Source organism: Eleutherodactylus coqui, chromosome 12, assembly GCF_035609145.1.
Source record: "Eleutherodactylus coqui strain aEleCoq1 chromosome 12, aEleCoq1.hap1, whole genome shotgun sequence".
In the NCBI taxonomy this organism is placed as follows: Eukaryota; Metazoa; Chordata; class Amphibia; order Anura; family Eleutherodactylidae; genus Eleutherodactylus; species Eleutherodactylus coqui.
In genome coordinates, this window is record NC_089848.1 from 114,531,728 (window position 1) to 114,554,911 (window position 23,184).

Below are 23,184 nucleotides of genomic sequence, written 5' to 3' on the forward strand. Positions count from 1 at the left end.
CAGTTACTTTTCGTGATGCATCACAGGTCTTCCGCTGTGGATATCCGCATGTGGTATCTGACCTGTTTGTGTGAGCCCGGCCTTACTTAAGCTGCTTTTAATCCATTAGATAAGTGTATAAATCTCTCCTGCAGAAACCACGTAATATGTGAGTCCTGCCAGTGTGGCTGTAGGGCATCGGGACCGCAGGCTACTTCACAGATACTTCTCAGAGCCTTTTATGCCATCTGATGGGATTATCTATATTATCCTAGCGCTCGGTTTGCTGCATCTTTGCCATATATTGCGTTTTTAGTGGAGATTGTATTTGAGATTAAAGGGGTTGTCCCGCGCCGAAACGGTTTTTTTTTTTTTTTTCAATAGCCCCCCCGTTCGGCGCGAGACAAACTTGATGCAGGTGTTGAAGGAAAAAAACGGATAGTACTTACCCGAATCCCCGCGCTGCGGCGACTTCTTACTTACCTTGCGAAGATGGCCGCCGGGATCTTCACCCTCGGTGGACCGCAGGTCTTCTGTGCGGTCCATTGCCGATTCCAGCCTCCTGATTGGCTGGAATCGGCACACGTGACGGGGCGGAGCTACGAGGAGCTGCTCTCCGGCACAAGCGGCCGCATTCAGAAGGGAGAAGACCGGACTGCGCAAGCGCGTCTAATCGGGCGATTAGACGCTGAAAATTAGACGGCACCATGGAGACGAGGACGCTAGCAACGGAACAGGTAAGTGAATAACTTCTGTATGGCTCATAATTAATGCACAATGTACATTACAAAGTGCATTAATATGGCCATACAGAAGTGTATACCCCAACTTTGTTTCGCGGGACAACCCCTTTAAGGTTATTTAGGACACATCTCTATTATGGTATATTTACTAAGGGTCTGTCTCGCCACACGGTAAACTTTTTTTTCTTTTTTTAATAAAAATGCTGCTTCCCTTTCACTAAGCATGGTAACACAAGCATACAGGGGTCAGACCGGCAGGCAGATCAGCTGGAATGTCTGTTTCTTACTTTGGTATCTGATGTTCAATGCAGCTTTCAGAGATGGCGCCTCTGTGCTGCCTTCCCACAATGCCCTGCGCTCTCCCCCCTCTGTGTGCGCGCTCCCGATGGCAGCAAGAGGCATGAAAAAGCAGGGTTTCCTGGCCTCGCTCAGCTCCCGCCCACCTCTATTGAACTGATCTACAGTCTCGCCCCGCCCCCTCTAAGTCCCTCTACAGTATGGCATGTTCTCCTGCTATACAGTGTACTTAGAGGGGGCGGGGCCAGGAGAGACTGTCTATACACACAGGATAAAATCCTGCATGATCGTTCACTGTAAACAGCAGCCGTTCAGGACTGAGCAGCCGCTGTGTGAAGTGAATGGAGAGGGGCGGGGGAGAAAAGTCTCCTGCAGCTGCCCCGCTGTGTAACAAGGCTATCCCCCTCCATCCGACCCAGAACACACACAGCATGTATATTACAAAGTGCGTTGTAATGGCCATACAGAAGTGCAGACATACACTTCTCACAACGGGACAACCCCTTTAAAGAAAACTATCTGACATATCCTTCTCTGACACTATGGGGGAACTCTACTAAGACCAGCATTTCTAACGCCGGTCTTAGTATAATTTCAGCTGGCACATGCCTCTTGATGCATTGGGTGCATCCTGGCACCTCCAGAGAAATGTACGCCAGGTCCAACCACTTTGGGGAAAACTGCCTGGGCCAAAGAATAAAAGTCGCAGAAGCTGGCCTTACACAAACCTTTCCGACTATTGTACGCGGGTATTCTTGCGTAGTCCATGTCCCCAGACGAGTCTGTAGCGCTTTGTCTTTTGGTTCCCTAATGAGCTTTTTTTGATGGGTTCTTCTCTTTTGATTGAATCGTGTAGTAGCTTTAGGTTGAGATCCACTTATTTTCTAGTTTGAGGTCTTTTATCTTGGATCAGGAAGATGCGTTCAGACGACTCGCATTGTAATCCCTCTGCTCATTTTGATACTTGTATGTTTGAGAGTTTGTCTTCATCTGTGGATGCCTACTTGAGTATGTCTTTAGTTATCTTTTCATTGCCTTCCTGTAACAGGGCATTCTAAGGATAGGTTCCAGGTAGGGGTTGCTCTTATCAGGGCGGATGCTCCTTTTTTCATTAGGGTTTATATTTGCATATATCAGGGATGGCATCAGTGTTTGATAAACTTAACTTTTTATTACATAATAAAGGAAAAACATTGTTTTTTATACTCCAGATAGGTGGCTCTTTCTGTAAGTATTTCCCTGCTGACCTACTTTTCTAGTCCTCTCAGTATACCTTGGTTTCTTTGTGAATATACGGAGGTTGTGTTTCCAGGACCACCTTAGATCCGTATGAGCTGGTGAACAGCTTGTCGCAGCCGGTGGACCCTTGTCAGCTGACTACTGGTGACCTATCCTGGGGAGTCCTGTAAATCCATAAAAAAAAAAATCGCAGCTTCGTCAAATTCAGGACCGCCATTGCAGTGGTGACTCCTGGCCAATGGGCTGCCACAGAAACTTGTAGTTCATGGGCCTCGCGCTCCCTGGTGGAGCGTGAGGATAAATTGCACTACGGACATCTGATAAGAGTAAGAGCCGGTGTCACACGGGTGTCAGCACAATTGAGTATTTGCGCACGCAAAAAAAAAAGCGCAACCGCACTCCCATTCATTGAAATGGCAATCAGTGTAATTAGTTGTGTATTTGCTCTTTTCCTGTGGAAATACACAGGAAAATAAAGCACGCTGTTTTTTTTTTTTTTTTTTTTGCAAAAACAAAATACGTTTTTGTGAACGAACCCCACCTCCTGCGTATGGCGCGAACATTTTTAGTGCATAATGCACTGTGCAGATACGTGTAAAAGTGCCCTTTAGGCCGGATTCACAAACATAATGAAGACTTCTTCGATCTTAACGTTTGTTCTGACCAACTCGCCCCAGGAAAGTTTCCCACCCCTCGACTAACGTCTTCTGTTTTTCATCAGCTACGATTCCTGGATTCCTGTTACAGATCTGGACGTGGATATTGAGGATCCACCAATTGCCGAGAAACCTTGGAAAGTGAGTGATTTGGGTTAAATAGTTCTCCTAACCTGAGGCTGTAGCACATCTGGTAATCCACAAACTTTCCATGCTTCCAGGTTCATTCAAAATGGCTGCTGGACACGGATGTGTTTAATGAATGGATGAATGAGGAAGACTATGAGATCGATGAGAATAAGAAGGTGACCAGCTTCCGGCAGAGGATCTCCTTGAAGAGTGATGAGGTAAGGAGCAGATCAGAGCCGCCTCCTGCAGCAGCGCTGAGGAGCGTGTGGGGTGTTTTGGTGCCGGATATCTCTGGGGGACAAATGATCATTTAGGCTTTATTGGGCTGACACCAAAAACGTTAATTAGTGACCATTGAAGTAGGATTGGCAGCAATCTTCCAGAATATATGTGACATGTTTGTGGTACCAGTTTTCATATTTATATACGGTCTTTGTAATGATTCAGGCGGTGCGGAGCCCTGAGAGGAAAGACCGGAAATCTGTGGGAGCGGCAAAGAAAAGGAAACGCTCTCCTTCTCCACAGACACCTTCTGAGTCCCGCAAGAAGCCAGGAAAGAAGGGGTAAGACCATATAGGGGGAGAAGCCTGTAGCCATGTACTACCGTGTTTCCCTGAAAAGAAGATCCTGTTAATATTAAATTTTTGCCCCAAAAGAGGCACAGGGTCTTATTTTCAGGGAATGTCTTAACAGCGGCAGAGCGCCACAATTTTACTTTTACTTTCAGAGACAACGGTTCTGCCTCCGACAGCAACTTTAGCACAACCCATCATTGATGGAGTGCGCTAAACGCAAAAAATAAAAGGCAGCACTCAAATTGTGTTCGCGCACATGTCTGCAAGGCTCTCCTTGAATGCAATGGGGGCATTATACCACGATGACGTTCAAAACGCGATCAATTCTGTGCGCTACTTGCCTAGCACGATCCGGGTCCTTCCCACTGGTCTGCAGAGTTCATCAGCTTGCTTGTAGTCTCCAACAGAAGATCGCTTTCTGGTTATGGGGTTTGTAAAATCCGCCTCCAGGAAGCGATGGCTGAGCCGCAGCACTCGAGAACCAATCGGAGCCAATCAATGCAGCGCTCAATAAATTAATCACAGCCGTTGCATTGAATGGCTGTGATTGGCTCAGCCGCGGCGCTCAGGAACCAGTCGGAGCAATTGCTTCCTGGAGGCAAGGGTTTACGAACTCCGATACCAGGAAGCAATGGGGGGGCCGGACGGCGCCTGCTAGGTAAGTATCCCTTTTTCTTTGTGTAGCAAGGACTTATTTTCAAGGTAGGTCCTACTTTTGGGGAAACGCAGTAGTATAGAAGATAATCTGAGTGGAAAATGATCAATTTTTACATGGGCAGAATTTGGCTGCAAGACTCATCGCAACACACTGAAAACTTGCTACCGAAGTCCGGGCCACTACTGGAGGGTTTCTGCAGCAGCTTCAGTTGTGTGCTGCGGTGCAACCTGTGGCTGCATTACAGCCTGTGTGAAAGGTCCCTTTTAGATCTGGTGGGTCACAGGTTATATGAAGGGTTTATGCAAATCAAGTTCTAATCGATCGTTTATCAGAACAGGAGCAGGGAAACCAATCGGATTACGTTCCTCAGAGGTTCTTTGCAAAATTAAAGTGCTGCCCTAGTTTTCAGAAGTGTCTTAAGATTAGTAATGATCATCTTTGAGCTGTCACTTAAAGGGGTGGTCTCGCGAAACCAAGTGGGGTTATACACTTCCGTATGGCCATATTAATGCACTTTGTAATGTACATTGTGCATTAAATATGAGCCATACAGAAGTTATTCCACTTACCTGCTCCGTTGCTAGCGTCCTCGTCTCCATGGTTCCGTCTAAATTCGCTGGCAGCTTGCTTTTTTAGACGCGCTTGCGCAGTCCGGTCTTCTCCATTCAGCACGAGCCGCTTCAGTGTGCTCCCCGCTACAGCTCTTCTGCGCATGCGCAGACGAGCTGTCACTGCTCGGGAGCGCGCTGAAGCGGCCATTCTGCACCATCCTCTGTTAGAGGAAGGTGCAGAAACTGGAGCTGCCCAGCGGAGAAGACCAGCCCAGCCCAGCAGCCCCGAGAAGCCTCCCAGGTAAGTGATGGGTCGGGGGGGGCTGCCGCTGCGCCGCCGCTGCGCCGGGCTGCGCCGGGGGGGGGGGGGGGGGGGGCTGCCGCTGCGCCGGGGGAGCTAGCGCTGCGCCGGGGGGGCTGTCGCTGCGCCGGGGGAGCTAGCGCTAGGCCGGGGGGGCTGTCGCTAGGCCGGGGGAGCTAGCGCTAGGCCGGGGGGGCTGTCGCTGCGCCGGGGGAGCTAGCGCTAGGCCGGGGGAGCTAGCGCTAGGCCGGGGGGGCTGTCGCTGCGCCGGGGGAGCTAGCGCTAGGCCGGGGGAGCTAGCGCTAGGCCGGGGGGGGCTGTCGCTGCGCCGGGGGAGCTAGCGCTAGGCCGGGGGGGGCTGTCGCTGCGCCGGGGGAGCTAGCGCTAGGCCGGGGGGGCTGTCGCTGCGATGGGGGGGGCTGTCGCTGCGCCGGGGGAGCTAGCGCTGGGGAGCCGGGGGCTAGCGCCGGTTACCTGCTGTCTGGTCGGCGGCTGCGGGGCGTCTGGTCGGCGGCTGCGATGCGTCCGGTTGCCATGGAGACACAGCTGGCGGCGTCTCGGGAGCGCGCACGTCGGGCTGCAGCGAGCGACTGGGAAAGAGCCGGCGGCCATCTTGAGGAATCTTTTATAACTTGCTGAAACGCTGGAACGGTAAGTACGAACCAGCTAGAAATGTCATTTACAGGGGGGCTTAGTAATGTGTGTTTAATGGGGGGGACTGGGCAAAAAAAAAAATTAACTGCTTCCTCGAGACATCTCCTTTAAAGGAACGGCCTTTTTGGGGTTTATGGACATCATGGAGGCGGGTTCCTACTTCTGGTGCATAAGAATGGCGCTCGAGCTGTCTGTGTATTAAATGGAATGCATCGAGCTGAAATGTCTGGTTGGCTGGAGCTAAAATTGTTCATTATCATTAGCCAAGGAGGCCTTTATGGTAAACGGAAATGGCAGAAGGAAGAGGATGAGCAAGAGGATCTGACAAAAGACATGGAGGACCCGACACCTGTCCCCAACATGGAGGAGGTCATCCTTCCCAAAAATGGTAACTTGGCATTTATTGCCCGCACTGATGTGGCCTGCAGCGTGATTTGTTGCTTACTTGTCCGTTCTTCCTGTCTAGTGAATCCAAAGAAGGACAGTGAGCACACACCGGTCAAAGGAGGAGTGGTGGCGGATTTAGGCAAGTCTTCCGCTCGGCACAGAGCACTACATCCCTTTCCTGCTTGTGTTCTTCACACGTCCTTAGCGGCTTAGATACTGCGGCTCCATGCATTCCTATCGGTGTCTGCTGTAAAGTACCACATTTATAAAATGGCATTGTGCATCCAGAAGATAACCATCTAACCTACAGATCCCCCTATCCTTCTACAGATCTGTGTTCTTACCTGTAGTATGGATTTACACCCCATTCTCATGATGTACCGCACAACCAGTCACCCTGTTATAACCTATGATGTGCACAGTTGTGTAAGCTCTCTTTACTTTTCAGATGAGCAAGAGGAGGAAGCTGTGGCTGCAAGTGGAAAGGTGAGGACGCTGCGGACCTGGTGCAGACCTTCTAAATGATCCAAGCTGTTTCACAATGGGGCACAGGGGTGTATTTTATGTTCATATCCCTTCCATATTTTTCCCAGACAGAGGGGGAAGCCAAAGGATAGGGGTTATACTTATCTAGCCTGTAGAGGAGCTGTTACATGACATAACTGGTAGTCGCCACTAAGGGGAGCTTTCTGCATACAGACTTTAATAGCTGGTACTGAACGAAATGCATAATCTGTGAGCTCCCCCTAATGGCGACTGCAGTCAACTGCAATCAGGAAAAACCGCTCTGAAGACACACATATGGCCAAAACTGTGCACCCCTGACTATCCTAGTTATGTAATCGGCTTGTCAGACACCTTGTGATGGGTGTTTGTATGGAGTTGTCTCCCTCCTGTGGCTAGAATGGTTTCTGCTCTCTACTGAGGTGCCCACAAGGTTTTGAGGGTGTTTGTGGGAATTTGCTGGGTGATGGATGGGGTCGAGCTCCGGGCTTTGTGCAATCATTTGAGCTCCTCCGCACCCCATGTCTCTTATGGAGTGCACTCTATGTACAAGGCTGCAGTCATGCTGAAACGGGAAAGTAACTCTTCCGAACTGTGTAAGCGACAAATGTAAAATGTCTTCATTGGAAATAAGGGTTGAAAACCTTAAACACTACCAGACCATTCCCTAGTCTTCCACATTTTAGAGCGGGCACCATGCATTCTGGTAGGTAGCATTCTCCAGGCATCCATCAGACTGAGATAGTGAAAGGGAATTCATGACTTCAGTGAATGCATTGCTCAAGAGTTGGGTGATATGCTTTACGCCACTGAAGCTGCCACCTGGCATTGTGCATGGTCCTCTCAGGCTTGTGTGCACCAACATGGAAACCCCTTACATGAAGCTTAGGACACACAGCTCTTCTGCTGATGTCCATTCCAGAGGTGGCTTGGAGTCCTGTAGTAAGTGATGTGACAGGACTTCATGACTGTATCCTGAATGTCATGGATGTGGTAGAAAAATAACCTGAACTCTATTAGGAGGAGGGTGCATGTCATTATGTCCATATAGTGTAGATGATGAAATTAATCTGCATGAAGTTGTGGCTGTTGACTGTTTGCCACATGATGGATATACCAGATATGGATTCTGTTGATCGAGATTCATTGTTTTGTCTGGTTTCAGGAAGATGAGGATCCCAGCCGAGGAGACCAGAGCCGGATGATAGACAACGGGGAAGACAACGTGACGGAGCAGACGAATCACATTATCATTCCCAGCTATGCCGCGTGGTTTGACTATAACAGGTGAGGATCCGGTCAGGTATGGAACTGCACATGATGTACCCTTCATACAAGGAGGTAATGAGGATCTTGTCTCTTTCAGCATTCATGTCATCGAACGTCGGGCGCTTCCAGAATTCTTCAACGGGAAAAATAAATCCAAGACTCCAGAAATGTAAGTTTCTGCATTATGAGCCGCTCCTGGCTACAAGGGAGCAGATGGCCAGTATGATAATCCAGCACTGGGTTTTTAAGACAGAAGGTATGGGCGATTTGATATTAAGATAATTTAATTTTGTTCTCCTTTTTATTCTAGATACTTGGCATACCGTAACTTTATCATCGACACATACCGGCTGAACCCTCAAGAGTATCTGACCAGCACCGCATGTAGGAGAAACCTAACAGGAGATGTCTGTGCTGTCATGAGGTGAGATGTGGCTCATGTACGATGTTGGTATTTTCTGTTCATGGGTTAATGCAACCTGTGGCACTGCCACTGTGGCAAACTACAACTCTCAGCATTGTTTTCAAGTCTTATACCTTGCACACCGCTCTGACTGTGAGGTGTGACCATGAAAGTCTAAAGCCTGTACAAATAAGACTATGTAACTGCTGGAACCAGTCTGGATTTGTTGGCTTCTTTGCTATAGAGAACCCGAGTGGTTTCACCTATATGGATAGGTTTCTGTATGTAAATCAAGGTCTAATATGCCTGCTATTGCTGCCTGTTTTGTTTCTCCCCATTAGAGTCCATGCCTTTTTGGAACAGTGGGGGCTTGTGAACTACCAGGTAGACGCAGAATCCCGTCCTATGGCTATGGGACCGCCCCCAACACCCCATTTTAATGTGCTGGCAGATACCCCATCTGGTCTGGTGCCTCTTCACATGAGGACCCCACAGGTATAATGCATCTTCCTTGGATTGCCTATGTGCAGGGTCAGCTGTGCCGAGGCTGTAATGGTTCTTGTGTCCTACTTCTAGGTGCCCTCCGCTCAGCAGATGTTAAACTTTCCTGAGAAAAACAAAGACAAGCCGACTGATCTGCAGAACTTCGGTCTCAGGACAGACATTTACTCCAAGAAAACTTTGGCAAAGGTAGTAAGTTGGAAGCTTTGGATCTAGATCTTGCCGATAAGTAGCATATAGCTGATCGTGAAAGGTCACTTATGGGATTTTTTACTTGACAGAGCAAAGCTGCAAGTGCTGGAAGAGAATGGACTGAGCAGGAGACTCTGCTGCTCCTAGAGGTGAGTAATGGGTACATCTGAGCTCATATGTTGTATGTCTTGTCTCACGGGTGCCGACACTTGTTCCTTCCTCGTTCACAGGCTCTGGAAATGTACAAAGATGACTGGAACAAGGTGTCGGAGCACGTGGGAAGCCGCACTCAGGACGAATGCATTCTTCATTTCCTCCGACTTCCCATTGAGGACCCTTATCTCGAAAACTCAGACTCTTCCCTCGGGCCTCTGGCTTACCAGCCTGTACCCTTCAGCCAGTCTGGCAATCCAGTTATGAGTACAGTTGCCTTCCTGGCCTCTGTGGTAGACCCAAGAGTTGCTGCTGCAGCTGCTAAAGCTGCTCTAGGTAATTGTTGCCATGTGCCTTTTAAATCAGTTACATAGTAACATAGTATGTTAGGCTGAAGGGAGACAATGGCCATCCAGTTCAGCCTGTTTCCATTCCCCCTTGTTGATCCAGAGGAAGGCCAAAAACCCACAATGAGGCAGAAGCCAATTTAACCCATTCCTTCCCAATTCAATAATGGCAGTCAGAATAATACCTGGATCAACATTTGAAAAGTTCCTACCTGACTCCAAGACCCGGATCATACTGATTTCATCCAGTCCAGCAGCTGAATGCCCATTCTGACTCGGCCCTTCTAACACAGCAGGGGGCTTGTTAGTCTTGAAGTGCAGCCTGCATTGATTCAGCTTCATTTACATAGGAATGCAACTTTTAAAGAGTTATTATCTCAGACTTTTATGGCATATCTATAAGAGTCTGATACAAATGGGTTCCACTTCTGGACCCCACACACATCTTAAGATCTGGCCTGCCTCATCCCAGCTGTATGCTGCGGTCTGGAGAATGCAAGCAGCTAAGCAGGCAGTTCTCATGGGGTTTCCTTCCATAAAAGTGAAATGGGAGTTAAAGAAACGCTGCCTCGCAGCCATCTGCTTGGCTGATGCCTTACTCCTAGCTGCAGTTTACAAAGGGCTTTTCTCATCCTGACCACAATGGGCTGAGGCAGGAATACCCCTTTAACACAACCGATTTGTGTGTGCTGTTGTCTTATGCTGCCTTATTCTTACCACAGAGGAATTCTCCCGGGTGCGTGAAGAGGTTCCCCTGGAGCTGGTGGAGGCGCACATCAAGAAGGTTCAAGAGGCAGCCAAGGCTCTAGGCAAAGTGGACCCAAGCTATGGGCTGGAAAGCAGCTGTATAGCAGGAACGGCACCTGAAGAACCTGAGAAAGGCTCTAGTAAGTTCATCAATTTGTGTCAAGTACACGTGTAGACGTCTGCAATTGCAAAAAGTCATCCCTTGGTTGTGTTTGTTGTAACGAGTAATCCAAAAAAAAAAAACCCGTTTCGGCGCGGGACAACCCCTTTAAGACCTGATACAATGCTAAGATCTTTGTTTGTCCAAGCCCGGAGGTTCACTTCATGGGACATCTGTGCTCAGTGGTGCCACCCTGTGGCTAATATCTGATATTACAACCAATGTTTATTTAACCCTTTCCAATCCATTGTCTGACATCTGAAGACATTATGATTTAAGGCTGTACAGCTCCGATGTTGGAAGATGCCCATCAGGGTTCTCTTACTGTATATTGCCAGACTCTCTGCTGTCAATGCTTATCCAACGTGTCACCTCATGCAGTACTGGCTTTAGCCAGCATATAGCGCTGTTGTATAATGGCAGAAAAAGAGAAAGCCCCCTAGGAAAACCAGGATACAAATTGGATTGGAAAAGGTTAACTAGAAATTTCCCAGTATTTAATGGCTCCTCTTCAAAACAATCAGTGGTCTTGATAGTTTTGCAACCTGCATGTGATAACAAATGTATCTCATGCCTATAGTCTCCTTTTAGACTATAATAACCCCGCCAGCTTGTATTATTGAATGGTTGAATATCCAAATCTTTTCTCACTGAAGGTGAATCTACAGAAGAAGAGAAGATGGAAACTGAAACCCCGGAAGCCCCTCAAACAGAGAAGGTAAGTGTCACATAATCTCCCCCAGACATCTTAATTTCTAATTGGAATTTATTAGGGTTACTCCAAATAACCTGTTAGAGAATTGCATTTATTGGTGTGTATTCCCATCTGACTGATCCACAAGTGTCTGAAGCTCAATACAGTGGTCGGGACTTGGGGAAAGGGTAGAGTGGGGTTTGCTACACTGTTTCCCACAGAAGTCAATTGCAGTTATACAAGTAGCATAGCACAGTGAGCTATACTGTTTCCTCAGGTTATGGAAGCTGTGAAGCTTGCTGCTGCAGCCAATGACTGGCCCCATCAGTGAACTTCTATAGCCAGTGATTGGTTTCAGCAGCAGCAAGGAAGCTCAGAAGGGTTGTGAAGCAATTTTAAGTGATGAGAAAACCCCCTTAAAGTGCTGTCCTATAAGCTGCAGATGCATCATTCACTTCTGTCTTGCCTTCACACCTATAACCCTAAACAGCCCTCTATCATAGGCTTAAGCTCCCTTCCAAGTATTTTTCTATCATTTAAAGGGGTTGTTCAGGACTCGGTGTTTGTGTCCCCCCCCCCCCCCCCCCCCCCCCCCCCTCCCCTCTTTATGACTTATCCTCGGGCTAGGTCATGCGATGATTGGCTGGGGTTTACTGCTAGGGATTCCCACCGATCAGCTGATTCCCAGTGCTACTGTCAACACGGACAGTGCAGGAAGCAGACAGCGCTGTCTGCAGTGCAGTGCTCAAAGTCAGAATTGCAGGCACAGCTCCCATTGAATTTATTGGGAGCTTGCTTGTGGTGCTAGATCGGGATGCTGCAATATTGTCAGCACTCTCAATTTTCAGTGCTGACCACATTGATACCAGCACTGGGAATCAACTGAACAGCGGAGATCCCGTGCTGTGGACCCCTGCCAATTTATTGAGGATAGGTCATTAATTTAAAAAAAAAAAAAAGGGAGGGGGGGGGGGGGGGGGGGGAGAAAAAGAAACAGTCCCAGAGAACCCATTTGAAAATATCCTGGCCCCAACCCTTGTCAACCCCTTACTGACACTGGTGCAGGAAGAACCTAGTGAGTAACCTTTAATAAATTGCACCCGGATTTAGTTGAGGCATATGGGGGAAGTTCTTTAATACAGTCCTGAAGCCCTTTAACAATTTGGCAGCAGCACCTACAATGGGTTAAAGGAGATGTCCCGCGCCGAAACGGGTTTTTTTTTTTTTTAACCCCCCCCCCCGTTCGGCGCGAGACAACCCCGATGCAGGGGTTAAAAAAACCACCCGCACAGCGCTTACCTGAATCCCGGCGGTCCGGCGTCTTCATACTCACCTGCTGAAGATGGCCGCCGGGATCTTCTACCTTCGTGGACCGCAGCTCTTCTGTGCGGTCCACTGCCGATTCCAGCCTCCTGATTGGCTGGAATCGGCACGTGACGGGGCGGAGCTACACGGAGCCGCTCTCTGGCACGAGCGGCTCCATAGAAGACTGCTGAAGACCCGGACTGCGCAAGCGCGGCTAATTTGGCCATCGGAGGCCAAAAATTAGTCGGCTCCATGGAGACGAGGACGCTAGCAACGGAGCAGGTAAGTATAAAACTTTTTATAACTTCTGTATGGCTCATAATTAATGCACAATGTACATTACAAAGTGCATTATTATGGCCATACAGAAGTGTATAGACCCACTTGCTGCCTCGGGACAACCCCTTTAAGCTCAACCTCTCAACTGTTTCTAGAGTGAAGTTAAGACTGAGAAGGAAAATGAAACCGAGTCTTGTGAGAAGCCAGAGTCGACTGTAGAGAAGAAACCTGAGGAGGAGGAGAGCGAGCCTGGTCCTGAAGAGAAGACAGGTGAGGTCAAACATTCTGTGCAGATCATGGGCTTAGTTGGGGGTCTCTGCTGCGGATTACATACGTTTTCTCCTCCTGTCTGTGATAAAGCTGTCATGTAAGGAATCGTGTAGTGATTGTAGATGCATCTACTGACCCTTTTCTCCTCCCTGTAGAAGAGGAGACTGAGGAAACCAAGGAAAATGTCGACTCTGCTAAAGAACCTGACCCAGCGAAAAAGAAAATGGAGAACGATATGAATGAGAGCAATGTAGCTATGGCAGCCGCGGCCGCTCTGGCATCTGCAGCCACCAAAGCCAAGGTAAAAATCACTCCAAGCGTTAACATACGTATGTTCTTCAGTGCTGCGTTGTATGGCCCAAGTATTTTGATTCTTTTGTGCCCCCCTGGTAGAGTAGACCTGATGAAACAATGCTGCAGCTCTTAAAGGGCTTGTACCCCTAAAAATACTTATCCCCTATGTACAGGATAGAGAATAATTGTCTGATAGCTGGGGTACTGACCATTGGGACCCCCAGCAATCCCGAAAGTGAGGCACCCTGAATACCTCTGATATTTGGGTGGCAGAGTATGCTTGATTAACTTTCCATTCACTTCTATGAGATGGGGCATTTTGATCTCCCTCAGTCTCCTAAAAGTGAATGGAGCAATGGTCACGCATACACATCTCTCCTCCAATTATATGAGGCATTCTAGGTGTCGCTGACTTGGGCTCCCAGCAGTTAGAGGAATTTCTCTGACCATGTTTCCCGAATATAAGACCCTGTCTTATAGTAATTTTTTTTTGCCCCAGAAGAGGCGCTAGGTATTATTTTCAGGGAAGGGCTTATTTTACTTAGCAGGTTTCGCCCGTGTCCCCCTGCTGCTCTTCAGAGCTCCAGCATGTCCTTCAGTATTTGACCGCCCACAGAAGATCACTTCCTGGTTATGGGATTCATTAATCCCGCCTCCAAGAAGTGATGGCTGTGATTGGTTGAGCAGCGCTCGAGAACCAATCACAGCCGTTGGATTTATGAATTGGCTCAGCCGTGGCATTGATTGAGCAATTCCTAAATCTCTCCTCCACAACGCGATGGCTGTGACTGAGCAGCAGCTTATTTTTGTGGTAGGTCTTTTCGTGGAAACACCGTATTTATTTTGTATGGTCACTGTACTTGTACACGCTGATTTTTATGACTCCTAGTGATGCATTAAAGCTCGGGTTCACATCTATTCTTCAATCTGGGCCTCTTGAAGCTTCTTCTACCTGTCAACCCTTTGTCAATTCTTGTAATTGTGCTTTTTTTTTTCTCTCCTTGTCAGCATCTGGCTGCCGTGGAGGAACGCAAAATCAAGTCATTGGTTGCTCTGCTGGTGGAGACGCAGATGAAGAAACTGGAGATTAAACTGCGCCACTTTGAGGAACTGGAAACCATCATGGACCGGGAGAAGGAAGCGGTGAGTTGTCTGTTTTTTGAAGGAGGGGGATTGGGGCACAGAAGCTGAATGTCTAATGCCATTTATACAGTCACATCTCGCTATGTGCGGTTTTCGGTGGTCCCACCCTCCAGTGTGCCCCTCATTACTTCTGATTTCTATTACTGGCCCCAACTCCTGAGCTCTCAGACGTTCTCTGTTCTGTCTGTCATTCATCTGATTGTTCCTGACAAGCCGCAGTCCCCCAGCCCTGCTCCGCTCTCCCATGCCCTGCAGCAGTAATCACATTAGATGTCTGTGATGTCCCGGCTGCACTGGAGTACGTGTCACAGCCCTTCATGTTCAGAGACTGCAGTCAGGTAGAAGGACTTGGTAGCAATGGAAGTTCACACGTTGTGCTGAGAAGCATCTGCAGTGGTGGGCAATACAACAGGAGAAGTGCAAATTACATGCTCAAGATTTCTTGCATTCTTACCACAAATGGTGAATGCATAAAGCTTCACGCAGCCTGTAGCGCCTCCCCCTTTTACTGGCGGATCTCGGTCACCTAAAATTACACCTAGGGTAATATAGTAAATGGGAGGGGGATGCAACAGCAGATTCTCTTGAGTTTGTGAGAAGGGGAGACATCTGATATAGCAGTGCCCAGGTTGCTTCATTGTTGTGGTTGATCATTATGTTTGAGTTTGGCATCTGCTTTCCTACTTTTAGCTGGAGCAGCAACGACAACAGCTTCTCACTGAGCGGCAGAACTTCCACATGGAGCAGCTAAAGTATGCAGAGATGAGGGCACGGCAGCAGATGGAGCAGCAGCATGGACAGAATGCTCAGCACCCCGCCGGACCCCCAGGAGCTGGGATGGGCCACATACAACCCCCTGCACACCCTGGAATGATTGGCCACCAGCAGCAGCCACCACCACAGCCCCCTCCATATGCTGTACATCACCAGATGCCCCCTACCCACCCGCCACAGCCAGGCATGTATTCTGGGCATATGCAGGGGTGGGGTGAGTCTGAATGGTGTGATGTGTGGCCAGGAGTCTCCTACTACATGCTGTATGGGCGCAATGTTATCTATCTTTTTTTTTTTTTTTCCCCCTCCCTCCTCACTCTGAAGATTACTTTTGTGTTTACAGCGAGGATTTACCATAGCTCCCTCAGTGCTGGCTGGACCTGCGGCTGGTATAGAAACGCTCAATGTGGACTTTACTGCTAGAATTTCTTGATTCATTAGGAAAGGAAGGTTGTAAGATCCCTGAATTCAGCCAGACTGGGGGACTCCTTATACCTGTGCACCCATATGTTCACGTTCTTCTCTAGGTGTCAATCGGTATTCATCATATTTACGTATAATTGGTCAGGAGCTACCCCCACATAGTAACATAGTATGTAAGGCCGAATGAAGACATTGTCCATCTAGTCCAGCCTGTCTATCCTACTGTGTTGATCCAGAGGAAGGCAAAAAACCCCAAGGCCAGAAGCCAATTAGCCCTTTTGGGGAAAAAATTCCTTCCCGACTCCCTAATGGCAATCAGACTGTTCCCTGGATCAACCCCTAATAGTTCCTACCTGCCTATATACCAGGATTGACACGTAACCTAATATTTATATCCTGTAATATCCTTCTTCTCCAGAAAGACATCTAGTCCCCTCTTAAACTCCTCTATGGATTTTGCCATCACCACTTCCTCCGGTAGAGAGTTCCACAGTCTCACTGCTCTTACAGTAAAGAATCCCCTTCTATGTTGGTGATGAAACCTGCTTTCCTCTAATCGTAGCGGATGTCCTCTTGTTACCGTCGTGGTCCTGGGTGTAAACAGATCGCGGGAGAGATCCATGTGTTGTCCCCTCATGTACTTATACATGGTTATTTGGTCCCCTCTTAACCTTCTTTTTTCTAGAGTAAATAGCCCCAATTTGGATAGCCTCTCTGGGTATTCCAGTCCCGTCATTCCATGTATTAGTTTAGTCGCTCTTCTTTGAACCCCCTCAAGCACTGTGACATCTTTCCTGAGCACCGGTGTCCAGAATTGTACGCAGTATTCCATGTGAGGCCCGACAAGTGCCTTATATAATGGAAGGATGATGTTCTCGTCCTTCGCCCCTATACCTCTTATGATGCACCCCAAGACTTTATTAGCGTTTGCAGCGGCTGACTGGCATTGGTTACTCCAGTTTAGTCTATTATCCACTAATACCCCCAGATCCTTTTCCATATCACTTTTCCCTAGTGGTACCCCATTAAGTGAATATATGTGACATCCGTTCCTCCTGCCCATGTGCATAGTCTTACATTTTTCAACATTGAACTTCATTTGCCATTTTTCTGCCCAAGCCCCCATCTTATCCAGGTCCGTTTGTAGCCGCACATTGTCCTCCGTTGCATTAATTATATTGTATAATTTTGTGTCATCTGCAAATATTGATATTTTGCTGTGCAGCCCCTCTATCAGGTCATTGATAAATATGTTGAACAGAGTGGGGCCTAATACTGAACCCTGTGGCACCCCGCTAGCGACTGTGGTCCAATCAGAGTACGAACCCTTTATTACCACCCTCTGCTTTCTATCGTTGAGCCAATTTTTTACCCACTTACACACGTTTTCGCCCAGTCCGAGCTGCCTCATTTTGTATATTAGCCTATTATGTGGCACGGTGTCAAAGGCTTTAGAGAAGTCCAGATATACAAGATCAATAGATTCTCCCTGGTCCAGCTTAGAGCTTACTTCATCGTAGAAACTGATCAGATTTGTCTGACATGAGCGACCCTTCATGAATCCATGCTGGTGAGGAGTTATTCCCTTGTTCTCCTTGAGGTACTCATCGATGGCGTCTCTCAGAATCCCCTCGAAAATTTTTCCCGTTACTGAAGTGAGACTTACTGGCCTGTAGTTACCAGGCTCACTTTTTTGCTCCCTTTTTTGTAAATTGGAACCACGTTGGCAATGCGCCAGTCCAATGGTACTACTCCGGTCTTGATAGTGTCTAGAAATATTAGGTATAGCGGCCTAGCTATCTCGTCACTTAGTTCCCTTAGTATCCTTGGGTGTAATCCATCTGGGCCCGGTGATTTATTAATTTTAGTTTTCTTTAGACGCTTCCGCACCTCCTCCTGCGTTAGGTATGAGATATTTTGTGAGGGGTTCGTTTTATTCCCCTGCATCTCGTGTGGCATTTCCTTTTCTTTGGTGAACACACTTGAGAAGAAACTGTTTAGTAGATTTGCTTTCCCTTCGTCATCATCAATGATTTCTCCTGCATTGTTTTTTAAAGGGCCAGTGCGCTCTCCCTGCAAATCCTTTTGCTGTTTATGTAGTTGAAAAATAGCTTCGGGTTGTTTCTGCTCTCTTTTGCGATCCGTCTTTCTGCTTCCTCCTTGGCAGTTTTGATCGTATCTTTGCATATTTTGTTTTTTTCCCTGTATGATTTTAGCGCTTCTTCGCATGGGGTTTGGAACATCTCCCCAGTTTTTCCTGAGTTTGCTCTGGTTTATTCTTGATTTGGCTTTGTAAATAATTAAAGGGGTGATCTCACTTGTAGCCATTTTGCTGCAGGAAGCAGATCGCTCCGTACATTGCTCAGTGGACCGGGTTGGCAGTTCCATTCACTTCATTTGGAATCGGCCTGCAGTACCAACCCGGGCCACTGTGCAGTGTATGGAGCTGTCGGCTTCCTGCAGCAAAATGGCTAGAAGTGGGACAACCCCTTTAAGCTTCAGGGATAATGGGAGTTATACGTTGTATGTGAGATACAGCGTTTTTGATTGACAAGCTCTAAACGTGATGGGATGCAGACTTAAAAAATGGGAATCAAGCGTAACCTTTTGATGAACAGTGTGTTTTGAAGCAACACAATGCGGCATCTTTAGTAGTGTTGGGGACGTGTGCTGTTGAAGTGCAGATCGTGTGTGTGTGTGTGTGTGTGTGTGTGTGTGTGTTTGCTGTCCACATCTGTATTATCAGATGCATTGTTGACTTGAAAACCTTATGGGACTCCCAAGTCCCTTTCTGCATCCTCTTCGCTTGCATAGTGTTGTATGAACATTTGATATAGACTGATTTGGATCCACCAATAAGCTCTACATCTGCAGTGGGGAATCTTCTGCTTTTCTTCTTCCACCTTCTGGCTCTTCATTTCTCTAACCTTGGGTCTTGTCTTCTATCTCTTGCAGGTCAGTTGCCTGGTCCAAGCGCCATGATGTCAGGACCTCCTATGCCTGGACGAATGATGCCTAACATGCATCCCGGTGGACCTCCTCACCCCCCTCCACAGTCAGGAATGCCCCCAATGCCAAGCAGCATGATGGGACCACGGCCTCCTATGGCTCCAAATGGCATGTGTAAGCTCTTAGCCTGCAATACACACACATGATTATAGTCCTTGATGCATCGTATCACAAGTGCTACATCAGCGGTGATATTTCACTGTATACCCCAGCCAGGTGAAACCATGAGGGGCTATGTTGGTTATATAACTCACATTGGTCGTCTTTGCATAAATGACTTGGGACAGTGAACTTTTTAAGCGGCCACGCCACCTTCTCTCCTGCAGCATGGTCCATTAGAGATGAGCGAGCATACTCGCTAAGGACAATTGTTCAATCAAGCATTGTCCTTAGTGAGTACCTGCCTGCTCAAAAGAAAGGGGGGGGGGGGGGAGGGAGATCACTGTGACATTGCGGTGACCGGGTCCTGTTGCGCCACACGTGTGCCGTGTTGCTATTACACTGCATGTCTGTCTTGTATTTGTTGTACCAAATAATTTTTAAAAAGTGAAACCTACTTTTATCTGTTTACAGATCCAGCCGCTCCTCCTCCACAGCAGCAACAGCCGCCTCCACCCAGTGACGGACCAACTCCACCCCCTATGGTGCCTCCGGCAGCGGCTGCACCCTAGAGGGGCTGACTAGTTCACCCCAGTCTCTCCATTAATTTTTGAATGACGTGTTTTTATTTTAAAAGTTAATTTGTGTGAAACATCAGCTCTCCGTGACCAATGACGTGCGGCGGCCGCTCGCTCACGTTCTGTAGTATTTATTGGACAGCGCTCTGGTCAAAACAGCGATCCCTGCCAGGTTGCTTTTTTTCTTTTAACCCCCCCCCCCTCTCCCCCTCCTGTTTAACACTTCCAAGTTTTTGTCTCCTTTTGTATATTATAACATTCGGCCCGGTTTTCTTTTTCTGGTATTTGTGACAAATTTCATGTTGCGTTCGGGGGTTTGTTGCATGTTTAATGTTGTGTTTTTTTGTTGTTTTTTTTTTTTTTTTATTATTCCCCCCCCCCTCACTTTTATTGTTTTTGTAATAAAACTTCATGAGTAAACAGGTGGTGAGCCGTTCCGCTGGGTCAGGGGGGGATTCATGGTACTTATCTGTTCTTTGTCCATTAGGGGGCAGTTTTTAAAATGACCACTAATTGTAGTTTATGCCCTAACGGAGAGACGTGTGTGTATATATATATTTGACTGCTAGTCTGAAATCTACCTCTGCCGGGCAGCGGATGTGGGTTCCCTGGGAGATTGTGCAGGCTGAGGAGAATAAGGACCTAGTTGGCTGTAAATACTACTGATGATGATGATGATTCTGTGTTCTGTGCAGCAGCCTGGGTACAAATCTTGTTACGTGTGGCGCTGCTGTTCCTCATTCTCCATGTTCGCCCTCATGTCGTACAGGACTGCAATGAATAAGGCTGGGCTCCAATAGACCCCGTGGTACCACCCAAGGGTTAAAGCTATATCAAACTCTATATAGATTCCTCAATGATCTAAATTTTGAGGTTTCATACTCCAATCACATCCAGAGCTGCGTTCTCTAATCCCCACACCAGTGTCTTTATACTCTAGTCACCTCCACAGCTGCATTTACAGCTTTTTTGGATTCTTGTTGGCTCCAAGACTTAACATGTTAACTGCTGGCTTGGAGTCTGTACAGGGCATTCTCTGCTGTGTTGCATTGTGGGTAGTGTGCTGTAGACTGACGCAGAGAGCGCTACATCTTTCTCATTGTTTTTGTAGAAACTCTCTACAAAAAAAATGTACAAGAAAATCTTCTTAAAAGCCGGGATGGGAGTGACCTGAGAATACAACTACTGATATTGGAAGTATTCCCGAACGGGAGATTCCTTTGTTTATGTGGACATGTGCTCTCGACTAATCTGGGGTGGAGCGCTAGTGTAGAAGAACTATGAATGCTGCTCTGGATGCGGCTGGAGTATTATAACTCAAAAGAAGCTTGACTGCCTTGTATGTAAATTTAACCTTTAAAATGCTGTTCACTGGAGATGCTGTACTCTGGCGGTAGTAATAATCTGCATATGTTCCCAGTGAGATCTGCAGAGCTTCGCTCCTTATAACTACTCCTCCCTCCCCAGAAGACTGCAGCGGCCTCTCAACACTTCTGCTTGCACTTTTCTTCCTGTCCTTCCTTGGGTTATCTGTTCCCTCCTGTTCCGCTTCATTATCTTGTTTTCTTTGCTCTCTTGGACTTGGCTGCAGTAACCATCAGGATTTTAGTAACTGAGTGCCACCCCTGTTTTTGCCCCAGTGTCTGTCCCGCTGTGGTAATAAACTTGTCGCTGACTGCGTTTTCTTTTTAGCCGACTTGTCGGACGCTCTGTATGTGAACTGATCGTCTCCTGGCGGTCGGCCGCCAACCTTTTGTTAAATAAAATACGGTTTCTTTTGTAGAAAAAAAAAAGAAAAATTGTGCTTTTTGATTCCAATTTGTAGGCTTTATCTGTTTTTCTAGGAAAGTTGGGTAACAACTAGTACTGCGCAAGTCTTGTTAGTCAACTTCCAAGTCCACTTGGGTATGTCCAGTGAAGTGTATTGTATACTAAAGGGTTGTATTACAACAGGTTTACCTGTCGTGTACCCCTATCCCCACCCCCCATTCAATTTCCATTGGACTACTACACATGGCAGTCGACCATCTCTGACCGCAGTGAAGTTGAATGGGCGATGGTGCACATGCACGGGTAGACTGTCCTGATACAACCCTTTTAAGATCCGTTACAAGGGTTTGGATTTCGGCGTGCCGTGGGGTGGTATTGTCCGCTAGGGCTTGGTTGCACCTCTATGTAGCGGAGGCTTCCTTAGATCAGCTGTTACAGAAAATTCTGTGCAAATTTAAGGATCCTTTACATGCGATGACTGAGGGCTCCCTGAACGAGGCGGAGCGCGTCGGTGCTTTTTGTCCCCCTTTCAGAGTAAACAGACACTTCATAAATGACCCAGTTGTCTGTTTACGCGGGCCGATTATCGTTAGTCGTTCATTTTATGCCTACGTAAAAACCTAACTGAGCGAACAAGTTATGGTTAATTGCTCGTTTGCGCTGTTTACAGTAAACCATTATCGTTCACTTTTGCACAAGGCAATGAGTCCCCTCTTGTTAATGACTTTATGTAAAAGGGCCCCATCGTTCAGGTAAAGAGGAGCGCTGCGCCGGTGTGTGTTCTATGAAGTTTGAATGACTGACCAAAAATACAAAATAAATTGATATGAAATCCCTGCAAAAAAAAAAAACTAAAATTGAGAGATTTACATAAAAAAAAAACCTCACACTCTAAAGCCAGAGAACTAGAAATGGTGCAAAATAGAAAAACTTCTAGATTTAAAAAAATAGTTTTTAAAGCAGCAAAGGGAGAAGATGATGGTTCCTTTTTTTTTTTTTTTCCCCTCTCCAGCGCAGGGGGTTAAAAAAAAAAAAAAAGAGGGGGGGGGGGGCGCAGCATTGGGTAAAGGAGACTCTTGTGCCTTGGTGCCAGGTTTTCTTCCTTCTGCTGTCCTTGAAGTAACCTCTGTTTCCTGGATCTTTCCTTTCATGCACTGTTCTGTGGGCCGGAGGTTCAGCGCTGGTGTCGGTTTGGCCTCCTGGCTCCTGTGGGGACTACTTGTGGTTTGGCTCAGTGTTCTGCTGTAAACTGAGAAGCTCTTCCTGACTGCAGAGAACAATAGATGATCCTGCAGAGCTGCTGACACCATGAAGAAGAGCACAGACACAGAAAGAAGGCTCCAGCTCTGATGACAAACCTTCATGTTGCAACTGCTTCTCCCAATCTCCCTTTGCCGGAGAGCTGAGCAGAGTAGGAACTATAGCTCTATAGAGGTGGGGCGACTCGGATATAAACTATAGAGTCAACCGTAAATGCATCCTCCTGACCTTAATCACAGCTATATGAGCCTATTCCCATTCTAAACTATCAGTCGGCTCCTCTCCCTGCTTGTGTAAAGGGAGAGATTTCCCTGTATTCGTGCCGCGGGTGCGGTGAGGGCTGGTGGGCCGGTGCTTTTGCTGCTACTATATTTTTTATGGTCTTAAAAGATTTTGGGCCCAGAATGATGTGACTCATTGTTTCCAGTCACCCCTGCCCTACATAGGACCCTTATTTCCCCCTTCTTTAAGCCTAAGTGGTGCGGGAGCAGAGTCCTTGTGCAGAGGTACACTGGTGTCGTTTCGCTGGTCGTCCAGTTGTTGATCATGCTCATGGTCCAGCTGTTTGATAAATATACCTCATCCTATTTCCTAGGCTGCTAATTATTGGGGAATGTCGGTTGTCGCTCTTGTGGGGATGTGGTTCATATTTAGGAGGCGTTGTTTAGGGGTATCCTATATAGACACGGCAGATGTGGCTCTTATATCTGTGTCTATACTTACGCTTGGAACAGATACATTGTGTAATTTGGCAGTTCTCTTCCTCCTGCAGCCGGAGGTTTGGGAGTCCTCTATGAGGGGGTTTTGGCCGTTACCCGTTGCTGTTGTCCTCGTACCGGAG

General features: G+C 47.5%; 1 protein-coding gene and 1 non-coding gene across 3 annotated transcripts in view; both read left to right on the forward strand.

Annotated features, from left to right (window-relative positions):
- Positions 1 to 19,733, forward strand: part of SMARCC1 (SWI/SNF related, matrix associated, actin dependent regulator of chromatin subfamily c member 1) — a 31,820-nt gene extending 12,087 nt beyond the window's left edge. Inside the window, exons 8-28 of one of the 2 annotated variants that reach the window (XM_066585229.1) lie at positions 2,980 to 3,055; positions 3,136 to 3,261; positions 3,491 to 3,606; positions 6,046 to 6,170; positions 6,249 to 6,308; positions 6,618 to 6,655; positions 7,839 to 7,960; positions 8,040 to 8,111; positions 8,253 to 8,366; positions 8,687 to 8,840; positions 8,922 to 9,035; positions 9,128 to 9,187; positions 9,269 to 9,527; positions 10,261 to 10,425; positions 11,102 to 11,163; positions 12,879 to 12,993; positions 13,149 to 13,294; positions 14,296 to 14,430; positions 15,121 to 15,388; positions 18,583 to 18,744; positions 19,210 to 19,733. In XM_066585229.1, the coding sequence (XP_066441326.1) occupies positions 2,980 to 3,055; positions 3,136 to 3,261; positions 3,491 to 3,606; positions 6,046 to 6,170; positions 6,249 to 6,308; positions 6,618 to 6,655; positions 7,839 to 7,960; positions 8,040 to 8,111; positions 8,253 to 8,366; positions 8,687 to 8,840; positions 8,922 to 9,035; positions 9,128 to 9,187; positions 9,269 to 9,527; positions 10,261 to 10,425; positions 11,102 to 11,163; positions 12,879 to 12,993; positions 13,149 to 13,294; positions 14,296 to 14,430; positions 15,121 to 15,388; positions 18,583 to 18,744; positions 19,210 to 19,307 (2,587 nt within the window). In that variant the 3' untranslated portion in view covers positions 19,308 to 19,733. Of the gene's footprint in view, positions 1 to 2,979; positions 3,056 to 3,135; positions 3,262 to 3,490; positions 3,607 to 6,045; positions 6,171 to 6,248; positions 6,309 to 6,617; positions 6,656 to 7,838; positions 7,961 to 8,039; positions 8,112 to 8,252; positions 8,367 to 8,686; positions 8,841 to 8,921; positions 9,036 to 9,127; positions 9,188 to 9,268; positions 9,528 to 10,260; positions 10,426 to 11,101; positions 11,164 to 12,878; positions 12,994 to 13,148; positions 13,295 to 14,295; positions 14,431 to 15,120; positions 15,389 to 18,582; positions 18,751 to 19,209 lie in introns of both variants that reach the window. The other variant, XM_066585230.1, reaches the window with a different exon arrangement.
- Positions 2,447 to 2,577, forward strand: LOC136587250 (small nucleolar RNA SNORA5). The gene has a single exon (XR_010787437.1). It is a non-coding gene; the product is annotated as a small nucleolar RNA SNORA5 (small nucleolar RNA).
- Positions 19,734 to 23,184: the final 3,451 nt, after the last annotated feature.